The following is a 16286-nucleotide window of genomic DNA, read 5'->3' on the forward strand; positions in this document are numbered from 1 at the left end:
CGAAACCCCAGCACAGTACCTGGAGGGGAAGCCAGCTGCGCTGATGCGGATGGTCTCCAGCACGCCGCAAGCTCTCAGCTGCTGCACCGCTCTCTTTGCGTCAAACCTGCAACGATACGAAGGACGGAGAGGAGCACGGTGAGAAGGCAACCCACGTCATCAATCACAACAACGTAAATGGTGAAATCCTTTGCAATGTATCAAATTTTGAGCCCGCCGTTACACACGGTGCGCGTTAGGGAATTCAGTCCTTTATAACCCACTGGTGCATTATGCTGTGAGAAAAAACTTACTATTGCCTCAATCAGCTTGAGAGCGACTCTTTAGAGGACGTAAATTAGTTTCCAATTTGTGGAAGAAAGCTCTGCTCTCGTCCTTGGTGTAGGGGCTGAAGAAAACCATATATCTGTGGATAGCTTTTGCTATAAGGACAATGAGATATTTCCAGAAAGAAATCCAATTCAACTCTAAAATAAATCTGATATATTAAATTCCATACCAAAACCAAGTAGTTAACAGGTCCCACAGGTTTGGAGACCATTAAGTTTTCCAAGAAGAGTGATTTTGATGTTTTAAACTAGGGGCTTTAGTAGGGGTCATGTGAAAATTCAAGATATTTCGGCTCTCAGCTGTCTGCACTCTTCAGCAGGCACCAACCCTCACTGCTGGATCTCACTTCCATCAGCAATTTGTGCTGATGAACTTTGCACTTCCAGCTGATGGAGCTCACAAATACTTGGGCAGCACTCTGGTTCCTGTCACGAACCCACTTTCAGAGCTGTTTATCTTTGCACACAGGTGTCAGCATCTCCCATCCCTTCTCCCTACCTCCACCCATGGCACCAAATGCAGCAAGAGGCCCCAGATCTCCACGTCGAGACATTGGACCTTGGATGGGGTCATTGGAACAAGCTCAGACTCACACGATGCAGATCCCCAGAGCTGCATTGGGTTTCCAGAAGGAAGGTGAGGATCAGAAACGGGGTTGCTTAGAGATTTATCCAGGCAAGGACTGGAAACTTCTAAGGACAGAGGTTGCACGAGCAAGAATTTTTTTTCTAAACCTCCAGTCTCAACCTCTTGTTTCAATTTGTGGCCATTCCCTCCTGTCCTTCCACCACAAACCTGGCACCCTCCTGTAGGTACTGGCAGGCTGCTGTTAGGTGCGTTCATTCTCTTCTCCAGGCTCAATTATCTCATTTTAGAAATAAAATGTAACGTTCCCATTGCTGAAACATGTTGTGTTTTAGCAAGATAAGAAGGTCTACCTTTTTTCACTGAATAATGAACATGTAACACCAAGTGCTCTGCATGCTACAAGATACCACTGCAATGCTAGCTCAGTGCAGCGACGCTGATGCTTCATTTCACTAATTCTTCCTGGCACCGTGTATTTTTCAGCACAAGTGCCTATGAAATGCAGAGTCCTTCACAGCCATCCCAGTATTTGCCAGATTTTTCCAGGCATGAGTTTTACGTACGAACAGATGGTTTTATTCAAGTCATGCTAAGGATGCAAATTCCTCGAGCTGGTGGCACCAAGAGCAATCATCCCCAGATCACAACATCAATAAAACAATCCATGATGGGTGAGGAGGGAGAAAATCCCCGAGGATAAGATACCTGCAGCACTATGTTCTGGCTCATAAATGGGGAAGCAATGACCCAGAACATCCTCCATCATTTCCAGCACATCTTGGCTTCTGCAATGACACTGGCTGCAGACAGTCCCCTGCACGCTGCTCCTCCTGAAAAACTCCTGTCTGTATTTTGGCTTGCCCTCTGTTCCCAAAATCCTGAGCTTGGACAACCCTGACATCAGTCAGATGGGAAGCGTTGCATCGAACCGGGTCACCACTCGGCCACAAACAGCGTTATCCTCCTGGTACTTGCTAACCTGAATGTGTTAGAAGCACAACTGAGTTCATTCAGACAATTCATTGCACCTTGAGCACCAGGAGCTTGTACATTTACATTAGGGATACTAACGATATTATCTTGAGCATCGTGTGAAAAAAATGAAAAGTGAAGTTAAAGGCAAAAAAACTGAAGAAGGATGGGCTGAACGTTCAGCTCAGTAGGGAAATGGAGTCTCTGAAGCACCTCCTGGAAAGATTAAGCCAGTTCTCCTTGCGCAGAGCCTCTACCAAGCTTCTACTGCACAAAGTTGGAAAATATTTCCTTACCTCGTCTAAAGAAAGTAACTGGAGTAAAACTGGAATCCCTGACAGCTAACACAGTGCTCTCCAGACCCGTTAACTAATCATCTAATGAGTCTGTTAAATGCGAGCCAGTTCCTGAACGTCTTCTAACCATTAATCCTGCTGCTTTTGCTGTTTGCAGGGGGTGAGGAGCCAAGCTGGGGAAGCTTCCTGGGGCCAAGCAGTATCATGACCAAGGGTGAGCGTGCTCACAGGTGCTTCGTCCTCCTTTGCAGGATGCTGTGGGAGCCGTGTCTGCACTCCGAGGCAATGAATTGCTAGGATCTGTTTTAGCCTCCATTACAGGGGCAGGAGGAACACACAATGCTTGATGAAATCCAAGAGGAGAGATTCCAGCAAACCGCTGGGACCTTCCGGTTATGGAACCAAATTACGGGGGGCAATCTCTTTAGGAAAAGAGAGCCCAAAGCACTCTCGGTGCTACACAGCTGAGCACGTTTGCCCATCCGAAAGCCCACTCACTTGAACGGGAGCTTCTCGTCGTTCGGCTTGATGCAGCGCACGTAGTGCGGGGTGGTGGCGTTCAGAGTCTCCATGAGCAAGTGCAGCGAGTTGCGGAACTGAAAAACAAAACCACGCACTTTTAGGAGGGATGAAGGCGCTGCAAAAGCTTTTTCTCAAACCAGAACCTCCCTATTCTTAATTTATGAGCACTGTGATACCTTGGGATACAAGTCCAGTGAATCCCAGAGCAGCCTCCTCCTTAAGCAATGTCTCAGCTCCTTATAATCAAGACAATTCAAATCTGCTTTACCAGAGACACTGCTGGAAGGTATACAAAATACAGCAGCCAAATGGATCCATCCTACAATATGGGTCACAGGAAAGTCTCCTCACTTTCCCCCACAACAGCTTCTTATTTATCTCTGCTTCAAACTGAAGAAATGAGATCTTAACCATAGAAAATACCTGGGTTCAGCTGCCCTGTTCCCCTGCCCTTGGTTTCCATTTCATCAGTCACTTTGGATCCCCGTAACTGGAAGCTACTCACCTGTTACTCCACTGCGGGTACAATAAAAACCTTTAAGCCACGCAACCACCTCTTTGCTTCTTGCACAGTGAACCAAAACCTCTCTAACTACTTTTATTCCTCCTTTTAAGCTTGTCCGATATCAGACAATTTGCAACCCAAACCTCAAGAGGGTATGGTTAAATCACACAGATGATTTGGGAGAGCTTCTGGTTTTCATGACAAGGCTGTTCCACCAGCCACAGTCACCTTTATGCCATTTTTCTTTGTTTTTACCAGTATTGAGAGGCATCGCAGAGCACTCGACCAGCCCGCTCACGTTACCTGGTGCCCCACCGTCTTCTTGTGCTCCTTATTGGCAGCTTTGATCACTGGCCTGGCCGAACGGACGTTGATTTTGGACGTCCCCTTCCCCAAGGAGGTGGCGGACGCAGCATCCTTCTCGTCTTGGAACAAGTCTGCTACCATCTGATACTGAAAGGCAAGACAAGGACTGAGCACCCGTGGCACCGCTCTTTGCTGAACGAACCCACCTAAGATGCGTTCTTTGCTTGGGTTTTTTCCTTCTTAAAGCAGAAAGGGAAGAAAAAGCAATAAACTGAAAGCAATTCTTGAATTTCAAGACTCAAAATATCTCCTCAGTGCACGGCTGTGAGCCCCATTGATCCCTAGCGAAAAGGACATTGATGCAAAGCGAAAGGGACAGATCCTTCCTTCCCAACTGGCAGAGTCAAAACTGCTGGTGCCTATTCATAATTGCAGAGGACTGGAATATATCCTAACAGCACGCCCGCATGCTTTCGATCAGCATTCAAATCATTTTCCTTAAAGCAAAGGACATCAACTCTCAACAGTTCTGGCTGGCCAGTGCCAGCAAAACCAATTAGCTGCTTTAGAAAGTCCTTTCTACCATCTTGTTGACTGCGCTAATTGCATTCCTAATTAGCGGGATGCAATTCCACCTTGGTGGGAGCTCCTCATCAGCGATGCACTTGCTGACAGGGAGGTGTTGAAGCCCTTGACAAGCGAAACGGACTGTACTCCCCCTTGCCTGCACATCACCTTAGTGGGAATACAAAGAGGAATACAGGGGGAAAAAAAAAATCAGACAAACCCCCGTCACCCACCCCTATTCCTGCAGCACCACATCAGGCTCAGCACTGGCTAAATGATTTATCACGCGGCATCAATTATTGCTGCAGGTTACCTGGAGTTTCCAAGAAGCCCTAATATTGCACAGCTTTTACCCTGGGAAAGCTGTAAGCTTCCTGAGCACACAGAGCTTTTGATATGGGCATTGTTAAAGCCCGGTTTCAGCGTTAGGAGACTTGCAACTGCCCCCGTGGATGAGAAAATTGCACATCTTGCCATCCTCATATGAATTCATCGCTGAGACACCAGGCAAGCCACTGACAACACTCAATTTCCAATTCTCATTTCCCATTTCTCTTATTCTGACCGGAACCAACTCCTGCTTAAGATGCTCCTAAAAATAATACCTGTCCCCTTTCCCCCCCATCCTGCATTTTATTTAGGGTCTGCTCCCAGCACCAACAGGGCTTTGGGAAAGAGGAGCCATCTGGACTGCAGTCGCTGCTCACACCAAACCCCAGGTGCCAAAAAGCTCAGGAGCAGGAAATTGGGTGTTCGGGGTCATTCGATACGTCTCTGTTGGCAGAGATGCAATGAGATGTTGAGTAGCCCACAGTCCTCAGGAGATGAAAACTACGCGGCACAAACTCTTGTAGTACAGGAGCGGCAGCGAGCGTGATCATCGAGACGTGTAAAGTTGTTAATATTACATATTGGCAGCAGTGTAAAATAGCTCTGTCAGCAGCTGGACTGCCTCAGAGCTGGCTTTAGATTTCAAGCTTCTTACATGAACAATGAATATGCAAAAAAGGGGGTTAAAGTCATCAGAAGTTACAGGGCGAAATATAATGGGTGGCAGCCGTGTGCGGGCAGGAGGCGGTGGGGTCAGCAAGCCCCATCCATCCAGCACCAAAAAGCTCTGAGCGAGAGTTCAATGGGATTTACGCTGCCCCTGAACTGCTTATTGCTGATTTTTGCCCTTGGTGTTCAGTAAGTTCAGAAAGGATTTTTTTCTGATGCACCAACGGGGCACTGACACTAGGGTGGAGGAGAGCAGAGGACCACGCACATCCTCACGGGGCTACAAATATAGCCCCAGCATCCCCTTTTTCCCTCCCCCATTGGTCTGCTTTTTTTGCTGCTGGTCTTTCAGCTGTCCCCAGGCACTTTCACATACTCAGCACGCTGCTGCGCAGCAGATGAATGCAAATCCCAAGCTCTCCCTGGGAAAAGCAGCAGTGCCAACAGCTTCAGCCGCGACCGCTGCCCCGACGGGCTGCGCTTACCTTGCTGGCTTTCAGGATGTTGATCTGCTCCTCGTACACCGTGTCCCTGTTTTTCTCCAGAAATCCCTCGCACTGGTACTCCACCTAGCACGGGACAAAGGGAAAAGCCCAGAGGTCGCATTCTGCCCACCCAAAAGCCGACAGCGCAGCTACAAGGCGCTCTGCCCGCGGCCCACCTGAAAAACCCGAGGGCAAGGGAACAGACAGAACCCGAAGGTTGCTTTTTATTAAAGAAAGTGAATCTGAATGAAAGCAAAATCCTCTGCGCAAACACAGACTGCTTTAAGTCATTAAATTGCTCTGGGTGCAGCTGCGCTTCCACTCAAGCCAGCGGTAGAAATGCAAGGATTATCTGTCCCTCAACAGGACGTTTCGTTTAAAAGGCTCCTTGCAAGTCAATCAATGAACCTGAAAAGATCTCCTAGCTGTGTCTCCTGTAGGTCTCTTGGTTTTCAGATTGCGGAGGATTGGGGAACACAAAAGAGAAGAAAGAGGGAAACTTTTGTTTCTTTTTTCTTTTTAAACATTTTAAGTCAGCTGAAATAACTTATCACAAAGCTGACAGGCAACACCTGCAAAGAAATATCGGTTTTGAAGTGTATGTGTGCAAAATCATATGTCTAAGGAAAGGAAAATATCAGCCTTCACCATGAAAAGTGCCTCTTGCATCCCAGGCATGCCAGGTTACAGAGAAGCTCCTGCAAGGGATTGCAGCACCTGCACATCGCGTGGCTCCTCTGGCACATCCCCAGGCTGCTCCTTCATTTCCCTTGCAAACAGAGGTGTGTTTGGATAACTACAAGCTTCCAGGATTCTTATTTGAGTGGCTCGCCACGTCAGGTTTTCAATATAACTGGAGCCCATGGATGAGACCCTAAAGCTTCAGCCCCCGGGATCTGGAGATGCACAAGGAGCATCTTCTCCTCCAGACAGTGGGACCTGGCACATGGTCAGCTCTTGCGCTCCTCCCCACCACCCTTCGCCTCTGCTCAAAGCTCCTGCTCTTCAAAAATAACTCCCCCTGCCAATATATTTGCAGTGAAGCTGCCCTAACAGAAACTCATTTCACTACAGCTTTCAGAAAGGGGATTTTCCTCTCCTCGAGAAAGCGCGGCTGTTAAAAGCTTAGTGAGAGAGTTCAGAGGCTGAAGTCCTCCGAGCTGATCCGGATCAGAAGCAAGGTTACCAGCAACTGGGCATCCCTATCACCAAAAAGCATCTCGCTGGTTCTATAATTGTCTTCTTTCCAGGCGTGCATTTCATATTCTGCACCCCAGCACACGTGGTTACCTTATCCGCGAAGTGCAGGACGATGAAGGAGATGTTGGACATGCGGGGCTTCTGGAAGTGCTGGCTGCCCCCGTGCCGGTCGTAGAGCTTCTGCGCCCAGTTCTGGTCGGTGCCTTTGGGAACCTGAACGGGGATAGAAGGACCAAGATCCTTGACACAAAGCCAAAAGTTACGGGGGGCTTCATCCCATCCCTCCTGCCCACCTGGAAGGGGCTGGCGTCCCCCCACATCACTGCAAGAGGAGCACTCACACATACCATTTTTAATAAAAAAAAGTCTGACCGCATTATTCATGTTAGAAAAAGCTGTCGGAAGAGAAGAGTTAGGCGATATTTAAAATGGGATAGGACAAAGCTGATAAAACCCAGAACAATCGTGCAGAGTCAGGAAAAGCTCTGATCATCCGTCAGATCTTTGCGGGGACCTTTGTAGGAAAAGCGACAAAGGAAATAGGGGCAGCAAGCAAGAAGAAGGACAACTCGAGGCAGATGATGAATATTTCCTTATGCTTCTCCGGAGCAGCCTCTTACAGCAACAACCCCAAATCTGCCAGAAGGGGACACAGGGACAAGCTGCTCCTGCCTACTCCATCGGCGAGAAATGGGATCCCAGAACTATTTTCATGTTTTACAGTTTTAAGCGTAGCCAATTCTGAAGACACAGTAATGTAGAGATTACACATAAATATTAAAAAGTACTTATTTATGCAATTACGCACGTTTTATTGATGCAAGATTGATGTGCATATTTAAACTACGGAGCTATATAAATGCAGATTTTTTATTTATTTATCTTTAACATATTTATATGCATTATAACTGATGCGAACACCCTCTCTGGAGTATTTATTAGGCTCTCTGGGACCAAGCCATGGGTGGAGCGCAGGAATATTGCAGACACCTGAGCTGCCTGGCTCTGTGGAAAGCAGATTTACCTTGCCCCGGCTCTCTTCCAGGCCAGCCACTTTGCTGAGAAACCTGCTTATCTCAGAGCCAAACTTCAAAAGCTTCGCTCCTGCCTCCTGGAAAGAGGGTTTCACTGCATCCACGCCGCTCCCTGCGCACCGTTGTGCAGCCTGGGTATTTTTAGCTGCCTGAGAAGCACCTGATAGGGGCCGAATCCTGGCCAGCATCACCTCCCGTCCTCATACACCATCCTCCGAGCTGCCAGGAGCTGTTGCAACCCACCTCAAACCTAGTCACTGAAGCCAGGGGCAGTGCCTAGGCTCGAGCCTGACCCCTTAGTTTCAGAGGCATCCTATGGTTAAGAACCTACCCTGACCACGAGGCTGCTGAGGATGTGTTTGGAGCTACATAGACTGCAGGGTGAAATTCCCCCTGCTACCACCTCCAGCAGGAGGACCAGATAAGCAATGGAGGTCCATTAAAACAATATTTAAGTCACACTCTTAAAACAGAGTAGGAGCTATTTAAATTTTGGTTTTTCTCTTTATCGCTTCTACATATGTTAAATCCTGGAAAGAGCCTTCCTCTGTGCTCCGGAGTCACGTATATCTGCTCGTGGAGCAGAAATCCCCTCAGATGAAACCGACCGGTAGGGGAAGGCGACGTGCTGGTTTCTGATGTTCAAGAACCTAACGAGGCAAGACAAGGAAAACGCATTTGCTCAGATCCCCGAGTTCACAGCAGCGCGGAGAGGCAAGCAGGGTTGAAAGCTGGTCCGTTGGAAGCAGCCTTCAGTGCTTCTACCACTTGACAGAAGGACACGGGGAAGGTTAAAGATCATCTTTTGAACGGCATTAGAAGACGCATTTGGCACATCAACAGCGCAATGCGATGGCAACGTGCCACAAAACACAAAAAGGGAGCCACAAGAGAGTTTGAGAACACACGGGAGCTCGTGGCTTTGGTTAGACACGTCCTCCTCTAGCAGCCTCAGGCTCACACCGCAGCTCAGCAGAAAGAATTTCACCGAGATTCATAATAAATACTTGGATGCAGACGTCAGGATTGACACGTCAACCTTCCCCACCAGCCTGTTGTTGTTGATTAAACCCCTTTAAATGCATGTCCTGCTAACAGAATTTTTATCCGCATTTTTTTCCACTCCCACTCCCATCCCAACAGGATAAATAAAAGCAAGAAAGTAGGGAGGCAGCAGGGCACCTTCCAGAGAAACCTGGCTACCCACAGCAACTCCAAACAGCACTTGGATGACTCTTGGGAAGCGTATGGAAGATGCACAGCACTCACAGCAAGGGGTTTCTTAGCTTGAAAAGCAAGAAACCTCATCCAGCTTTGATGCAGAGACCCTGCTGCATTTCTTAGTGAATTTTCAATTTCCTCCGAGGATAAGTTAAGTCTCTTGAAAATCAGCCCGGACCGGCTCCTCCTCTCCAGCGCTCTGAAGTCACTCTTCACATGATCCCTCCAACCTCAAAGCCTTCAAAGTCTTCCTGGGGAGTCCGCCGTCCTCTCCAAAGTCAGCACAGTGAGGACAACCAGACACTAAAGCTGTCCCAGATATCCACAGCAAGTCTTCTGCATGCCTTCCCAGCTCCCCAGGACTGGATTTTCAGAAGACAGTCTCCCTTTCTTAACCCTTCCTTAATTACCATTTCTTCTGATGGGCTCTATGTCGGTCTCCTTGCTCTCACAGCCCACCAGTTTGTGTAACCCCACTGTTGTTCCCATTGTGTTGTTGTGTTTCTGTTCATGGGACGTGACTCTCGCTGCTCCTCTGGCACCATTTCATGCCGAAGTAAAACCAAGAGGTCCTAAAAGCACCAGATCCAGGCAAGGTGACTCTCCAGTGCAGGAAGATGGCAAAAGACTCTTTGAGGACTCCAAAGTCACTTAACAGAGGATAAAATGTCCCAGTTCCATGGAGAAATAAGGCTTCCTGGGCAGACCATGGACATAACCGCCCGGGGAGGTTTAGGTTGGATGTTAGGAAGAACTTCTTTCCCGAAAGGGTTGTTAGGCATTGGAATGGGCTGCCCAGGGAAGTGGTTGAGTCACCATCCCTGGAGGTCTTTAAGAGACGTTTAGATGTTGAGCTTAGTGAGATGGTTTAGCGGAGGACTTGTTAGTGTTAGGTCAGAGGTTGGACTCGGTGACCTTGGAGGTCTCTTCCAACCTAGACGATTCTGTGATAACTAGAGGTTGGACCAAATGATCTCCAGATGCCACCTCCAAAATCAGTAACTCTACAGCAGCTTCCAACTCATAAGACCACAAAGTTGTTTAAAAAAAAAAAAAAAGTAAACCCTACATATCTTAAAGCCCTCTGTTTTTACAGAGCCAGAGGGTTTTATCGTTTCCTTTCATGCGATAGGTTGAGTCCTTACAGCTCCAATTGTGACTCGAGAGCCCTCTCTTTCATTGCTGATTGCCATTTCTATCCTGCCTGGGTCCCTTCTTCTCTAGATGGTGACAAGACTCTCATTACACACCAAGGGTCTACGACCTTCGTTAGCTGAACTACTTCAGCACATAGCCAGCCACCCCCCCCCCCCCCCCCAACCTCACATTAAAAATAAATTTAAAAAAATCCATACTGCGAAGCGAGGACTCTATCGACAAACCCTCCGCCTTTTGCGCTAATGCTTCATTATGTTAGCAGGACCCCCTCGATGCCATTTCGGTCCCGGAGTACATTTACAGGCTGCAGTACATGCTTAACGAGGTGACTTGCAATTACCCTAATTGTAGCGCTGCCCCGGTCTCTCCGCGGGGCTGTGGCAGAAGCTGCCGGGCTCCTTCGCGACGGCACGGCGAGCCCACGGAAAGGTGAAGCGGTACCGCAGGGGTGAAGGTTTCCATCCATAAACCCGTGCTTTCAGTTGACAGCTTGTTGAAATTTTTATAAAGCTGGAGAAGGTTTGAGGGTTATTATAAAAGAGCCGATTAGAGGGCCCGTAATAAGTGCCTGTGACTAATCGCAGCATAACCCAGTGACAGGTAAATACCAAGATAATTGGAATTTGATGTTGACGGCGAGGAAGGGGGAGTGTAGATGATGTGTTTCACATTTTTTTTGGTCAAAAAGGCACATGTGAAAAAAGCGCTAGGCAGATTTTACAGCGAAGTTGCCCGTGTTACTGCCGTTGCATAGAAATTGCTGCAACATCACAAGCAACCAGTGCTTCGGAGAGGAGCAAAGGGCATTATCAACCCATATGGCGCGAGGAAAACTTTCCTTACGGTCCTCAAAATGCCCAAGAGCTGCTAGAGCCTGAATCATTTAACAGGCTTAATAACACAAAATGAAATGCCACTGAGTATCAAGTATATCTGACCTCCTTCTTAGCCAGCACTGGCTAGGAGGCTCTTTTAAGGGTTTCACCTGCACAAAGGCAGTCATCATCCCTTTCCCACCAAGCTATCCTCGGCATTCAGAAGGCTTATTGCACAGCTGAATCTAACTTAACCTCTAGCTATTGCACGCCGCTTTGTCTTGTGCCAAATTGTCTGAACCCCTCTCTGAAACTCACAAAGGCAGACAGACTACACAAGTACCAACCGAAAATTGGTGAAGAAAGAGCTAAACAAGAAGCCTATGCCGTAGGACTCCTACAGGTCATCCCAGCTCCTGTTTCTCTACCTCAAAGGAGCACAGAGGACATGCAATTTCAGTCTTCTACAAAAGAGACACAAAACTCAGGCTTGTCTGAAGTCAGACGGAGCTTGGCATCACCTTCAGCAAGTCCCTGGTATGTGGCCGATGTCCCTCGATGCCACATGGTTAACCAAAGAGGAGACCCTCCCAGGTGCACTTTGCCCATACACCAAGTGCCACAGGAACACAAATTCCAGAGTCTGAAGTCTAAATACAATTGCCTTTACCCAAATAGCTATCGCAAGAAAACTCGATTTTCCCTTGGGACAAGACAAATGTTGAGGCAGGGAGGAACTCCAGCTCCTGAACAACACTGAGGGAATAAAGAGTTGCAAGCAAGGGCTGTCCCTGGGCCAGGAGCACGAGCCCTGGCATCACACGGTGAGATCAGGCACCCAGGTTAATTGCAAGCTTCTGCCAAGGAGGATCCAAATTGCGCTAAAGCAAAGCAAATGCCAACAGCCTGCCTAAGCCATGAGTGCTTGAAGATGTTCACACATTGTAAGATACCACAGGTAAAGCCCTTCTTTAATAACATCTTATAAAAACAAAGGGGATTCGTCCTCTCTACCTTGCACTCTTCATCCAGTAGGTCCAAGATCCCAAGCTTTGCCTCTATAAGGTCTATGCAAGGCTGGTTATCGTAGAAGTCGATGAGAGTCCAAGGGATTCCCTCCTTCATGTACTCCTCCTGTTCCAGCTTGAACACGTGCTGGGGTTGGACAAACCACACAGTTAGTGACCGCGACGCCAGCCCCTTCCAGTGCCAGCCCCTTCCCCCTTTCCTCATTTGTCCCCACCCGAGTAGAGCTTTCCTTCAGTGCTTTAAGTCATAGAAACTTCAGGTTCCTTAACATACACCTTCATACAGGCTTTGCCACTTGCAAGGAAAACACAAGTATTACGCTAGGAAATCATGAGGCAGGAAGAAAAAAGCAGTTTTTCACTTGAAAATTACTGAAGCCATCAGGTGAAAGCCACATACTGGAATGGCAGTGAAATATAGCTGCTGGGCTTCAAAAAATCCCTCTCTCCTGGTGCTCCACTGATGAAACCAGTGACCTGCAGCAGATTCACAAGCTGGGACCAAGCCAGGGCTGAGCACTTGTGCCCTGATGTGTGAGCAGAGTTTCCCAAAATGTACCCATCGTCCTGGAGAAGATATCAGCATCGGTATCTGACCGACTCAGGAACATTTCCACTGCAGATTATTTAAAAAAAAAAAAAAAAAATCAAATCTTTGCATGGCTTATATATCTCAGACCTCTGCCCAAGCAGATAATTTGTCTTTGGCTATTTCTGAGATACTCTAAGGACATTAAAAAAAAAAAAAAAAAAGATTTTTCAAACGCATTTTTTTTCTTCAAAGATAGCTTTGTAAAATCTCTTCAAACATATCATCTCCGAGTTTGAATTTATAAGCTTCAGAAGTGATAGCTGGACATACTAAGAAAGATATGAATAGTGCAAATACAATCCATAATTTACTTCTCATTTTTAGAAGCAGTGATCTGAGGCATTAGATATCTCAAAAATGTTCGTGTCTGTGCATATGATACGGGTCCAAAGTGCCAAACTAACCCCCACAGCTGCTCAAACTTAACAAGTTTTGCCTCATATCCTGAAAATAGCAGTAATTTTTTTCCCTGCTTACAGCAAAAGCAGAAGATGACCCATTAATGGATTCATTTTCAGTGCAGGTAGGTGCTTGTATCTAATAAAACAGAAGAATCTCTCTTTTTTTTTTTTTGTCACATGAAAAATGGGAAGTGTGTCCAGTCCTGCCATTTAACACAGAGTTTTAGTTGCAGCCGTTTAAAAGACACTTCATAGGAAGGTTTCCACTGGAAATCCAGACTCAGCACAAGACCAAAAAAGTTTAGCACGGGTGAGGACTGAAACTGTGCAAAAAAAAAGTAAAATAAGGGGGGAAAGCACAAACTTTCTACCTATTCAGAAACATCAATGGGGCTCTGCAAAAGCCTGCTACCAGTATCCATCCTATAAATCAACCAAGCATCATTTTCAACTTGATCTGAATATTTAGTGCAATTACTCAGCATAATCATTGCCCAGGAGATGGTACCGCAGGGACCACATGCATGCTGGCCACGGGTTCTGGTCAGGCTGCAGATAAGTGCCATTAAGCGGAAGCCAGCCGTGCCTTGATGAATTTTCTGCTAAGTTCTGTGGAAGGTTTCCAAGCCGACCTTACCGAGTTGAACTGCTGCTGGAGCTTCTCGTTGGCGTAGTTGATACAGAACTGTTCGAAGCTATTCACTTCAAAAGTTTCAAACCTGCAAAGCAACGAATAAATCAGCAGTAAGCGTTGCTTCATCTGAAAATCTACTTTACTCTGCAAGAGCATCATCTGTGTGACAGGGAAGGCCAGTTATCCACCCGTCTCTTCGCGTTGCTCGCATCCCAGATCTACATTTTAGCCCTCGTTCCCCAAAACATGGCCACAACTCAAGGGATTCAAGAGGTCTAAGCGTGTATCAGGTATTTGGTACAACTGTAGCTTCCTGCCCATCAGGCGGTAGTACTGAAGGAGATAAGAAATCTAACAGCATCGATTGGGAAGAATATTATTAAATATTAAGTCCAAATATATTTCCTGCAAAAGCGACGGAGAAAGAGTAGCTGCTATTTTAAGAGACCCACGACGTTATTTTCCGTGTAATTCGACAGAGCACATGAGATATTAAATTCATAATTATAGCCTCTGCGTTGCAGCCCTGGTGGCACAAACGCTGGGTACGTGTGAGCAAGAGACCCCTCGAAGGCAGAACTGGAGCTTCCAGCTCCAAATCCAACACGTTCCTCACAGGGGCAGCTTGGGGGAGCTGGGCTTGCTCTTATAAAAGGGCATTTTTCAGCTACCACGGGGAATTATGTTATTTCTAAGGCACAGTAGGGAGGAGAGAGGGGGAAGGTCTTTGAAAAGTGCCTGTAAGGATTAAAGTAAGGGAAGAAGTGGCAAAGCTCCCCGTGCTAAATGAATAAGCCGCTGCAGTGATTAATGCGCAGCGAAGTAATTGCTCAGGTAATAGGTGCTGTAGGAGCCAGCAGAACAGTCTTAAAAGCACTGAATGAAGCCCTTTTTTCCTCAAAACATAAACAGTGGTTAATACCTTCCAGGACCAAGACCTGCTATCCCCACGACGTAATTAGCACCCGGTCATTGCCAGGTGTAATGCCCATAAAATGCGTCAGCCCATGGGGAAAGGAAGTGCAAAATAGGGAGAAAGGAGCAGGGTTTTTGCTTTTCCCAGCCCAACAGCCCCGCAGGAAACCCCAACCTGCTCTCAATCTGCACCCCAAAGGGAAAAGCAAACTTTGCATCTGTTCATTTCAATGCGCTATAGCTCAGTGCAAAAAAATGTATATATTCACCCCTCCAAACTGGAGTAGACATTTAAGGTCCTGTGCTCTTCACCTGGGAGAGCCCAGACTCTTACAAACCTCTGACAGCAACCTCACCACCCCAAACCTTCCCACTGACATCCCAGGCCCAAGAGGATTGCACTCTTACCCTACTTGGTACAATTTTCCCATAAACCTGGCCGTGTGGCAGCAGATGCTGATGGAGATGGGCCATGCCGACGCTCCAGCACTGACTTCCGTCAGGCTGTCCAACGGGACCTTAAAATCCCCATCCCAAAAGCCAGCAGCCATAGGAACCCCACGTGATGTTTCATACAGAGGAATTCCAGTAACTCAACTGGTATTACAGCCACAGAAGCTTTCTGTAGCTGGCCCAGAACCCCTTAGGCAGGATTTCATTCGGAATTTCAGGTTTACCTGGATTTGACAGACCGTACAAGGAGTCTGCAATTAGGTGATGTGGGGTTGAGAAAGCACAGCAATGGGTCAGGGACCAGTTCCTGGAGTGGCTACAGCTCGTCCATCCCACCCCACCTCCGAACTTAGAGTAATCAAGCATCTCGGTATATTAAGGGAGCACAGCGGGTCACTACTGCCCCACCGCTCCCTTTTCCTTGCTCCCCAAAGGGACAGAAAGGGGACAAGGTTGAAGGGGAAGAGGGAATAAACCCAGGGGGCCTCTTTCCTTGCGCACCCCACAACTGGAAAGTCCCCGTCTTCCCACAGCAACCCCAGGCAGAGCCCAGCACAGGAGCCTGTCTTCGTCTCCACATCTGCACCTTCAGCCCAGCTCATCTTTAAACTTGAACAGCATCGAATGGTGCGGGAGATAAATCCTGAAAGCCAGCGCTCTGGCAGGTCTGCACGCCCAGTTTCGGGGTCAGGGTTGCACAATCTAAAGCAGGATCGGGTGAAACTGCCAACTGCACTCCACGACCGCGCTTTTTTCCACCCCTTTCTATGATTCCCATCCCCTGCTGCAAGCCAAGGTCAAGGATGCTCTGCCAGAAGGGCGAAACGCATCAAGGGGTGCTAGTTTCGGGGCCTCGGAAGCGGAAAGCACGCCTACCCGTAGATGTCGAGCACGCCGATGAAGGAGTGCTGCTTGACGGTGGTGTGCAGGGCCTTGTTGATGTGCTGCACGATCCAGCCGAAGAGCTGGGCGTAGATGTGCTTGGCCAGCGCGTTCCTGGCGTTGACCACCTGCTGCACCGACATGCTCTTCACGTAGGTCTCGGCGGTGGTGACGAGCTTGCGGTGGCAAAGCCAGTGCTGCATCTGGCCCTGCTCCACGCCCAGCAAGCTGCAGAAGTGGTTCAAGTGCTCGTCTTCGCTCTACGGGCAAGCAGAAGGCAAGATGAGCGGGTGCTGACTCTTCCAACCCGAGATTTGGAGAGGAGAGGGCACCCTCTTCCCACCGTGCAACCCACCCGCGCCTCCCAACCCCAAAAACCATCC

General features: G+C 47.9%; 1 protein-coding gene across 4 annotated transcripts in view; it reads right to left on the bottom strand.

Moving 5' to 3' along the window:
• The window catches only part of LOC310888669 (unconventional myosin-Vb-like), an 86114-nt gene that overhangs the window by 42356 nt on the left and 27472 nt on the right, over window positions 1–16286 (bottom strand). For all 4 annotated transcript variants that reach the window (XM_083815602.1, XM_083815605.1, XM_083815603.1 and 1 more), the window contains 8 exons: window positions 15898–16163; window positions 13657–13738; window positions 12013–12153; window positions 6861–6983; window positions 5571–5654; window positions 3517–3666; window positions 2685–2782; window positions 20–106 (listed from right to left, as the gene is read on the bottom strand). In XM_083815602.1, coding sequence (XP_083671728.1) covers window positions 20–106; window positions 2685–2782; window positions 3517–3666; window positions 5571–5654; window positions 6861–6983; window positions 12013–12153; window positions 13657–13738; window positions 15898–16163 — 1031 coding nt within the window. The remainder of the gene's footprint in view (window positions 1–19; window positions 107–2684; window positions 2783–3516; window positions 3667–5570; window positions 5655–6860; window positions 6984–12012; window positions 12154–13656; window positions 13739–15897; window positions 16164–16286) is intronic.

The sequence above is a fragment of the Anser anser genome, assembly GCF_964211835.1.
Source record: "Anser anser genome assembly, chromosome: W".
NCBI classification, from domain to species: domain Eukaryota; kingdom Metazoa; phylum Chordata; class Aves; order Anseriformes; family Anatidae; genus Anser; species Anser anser.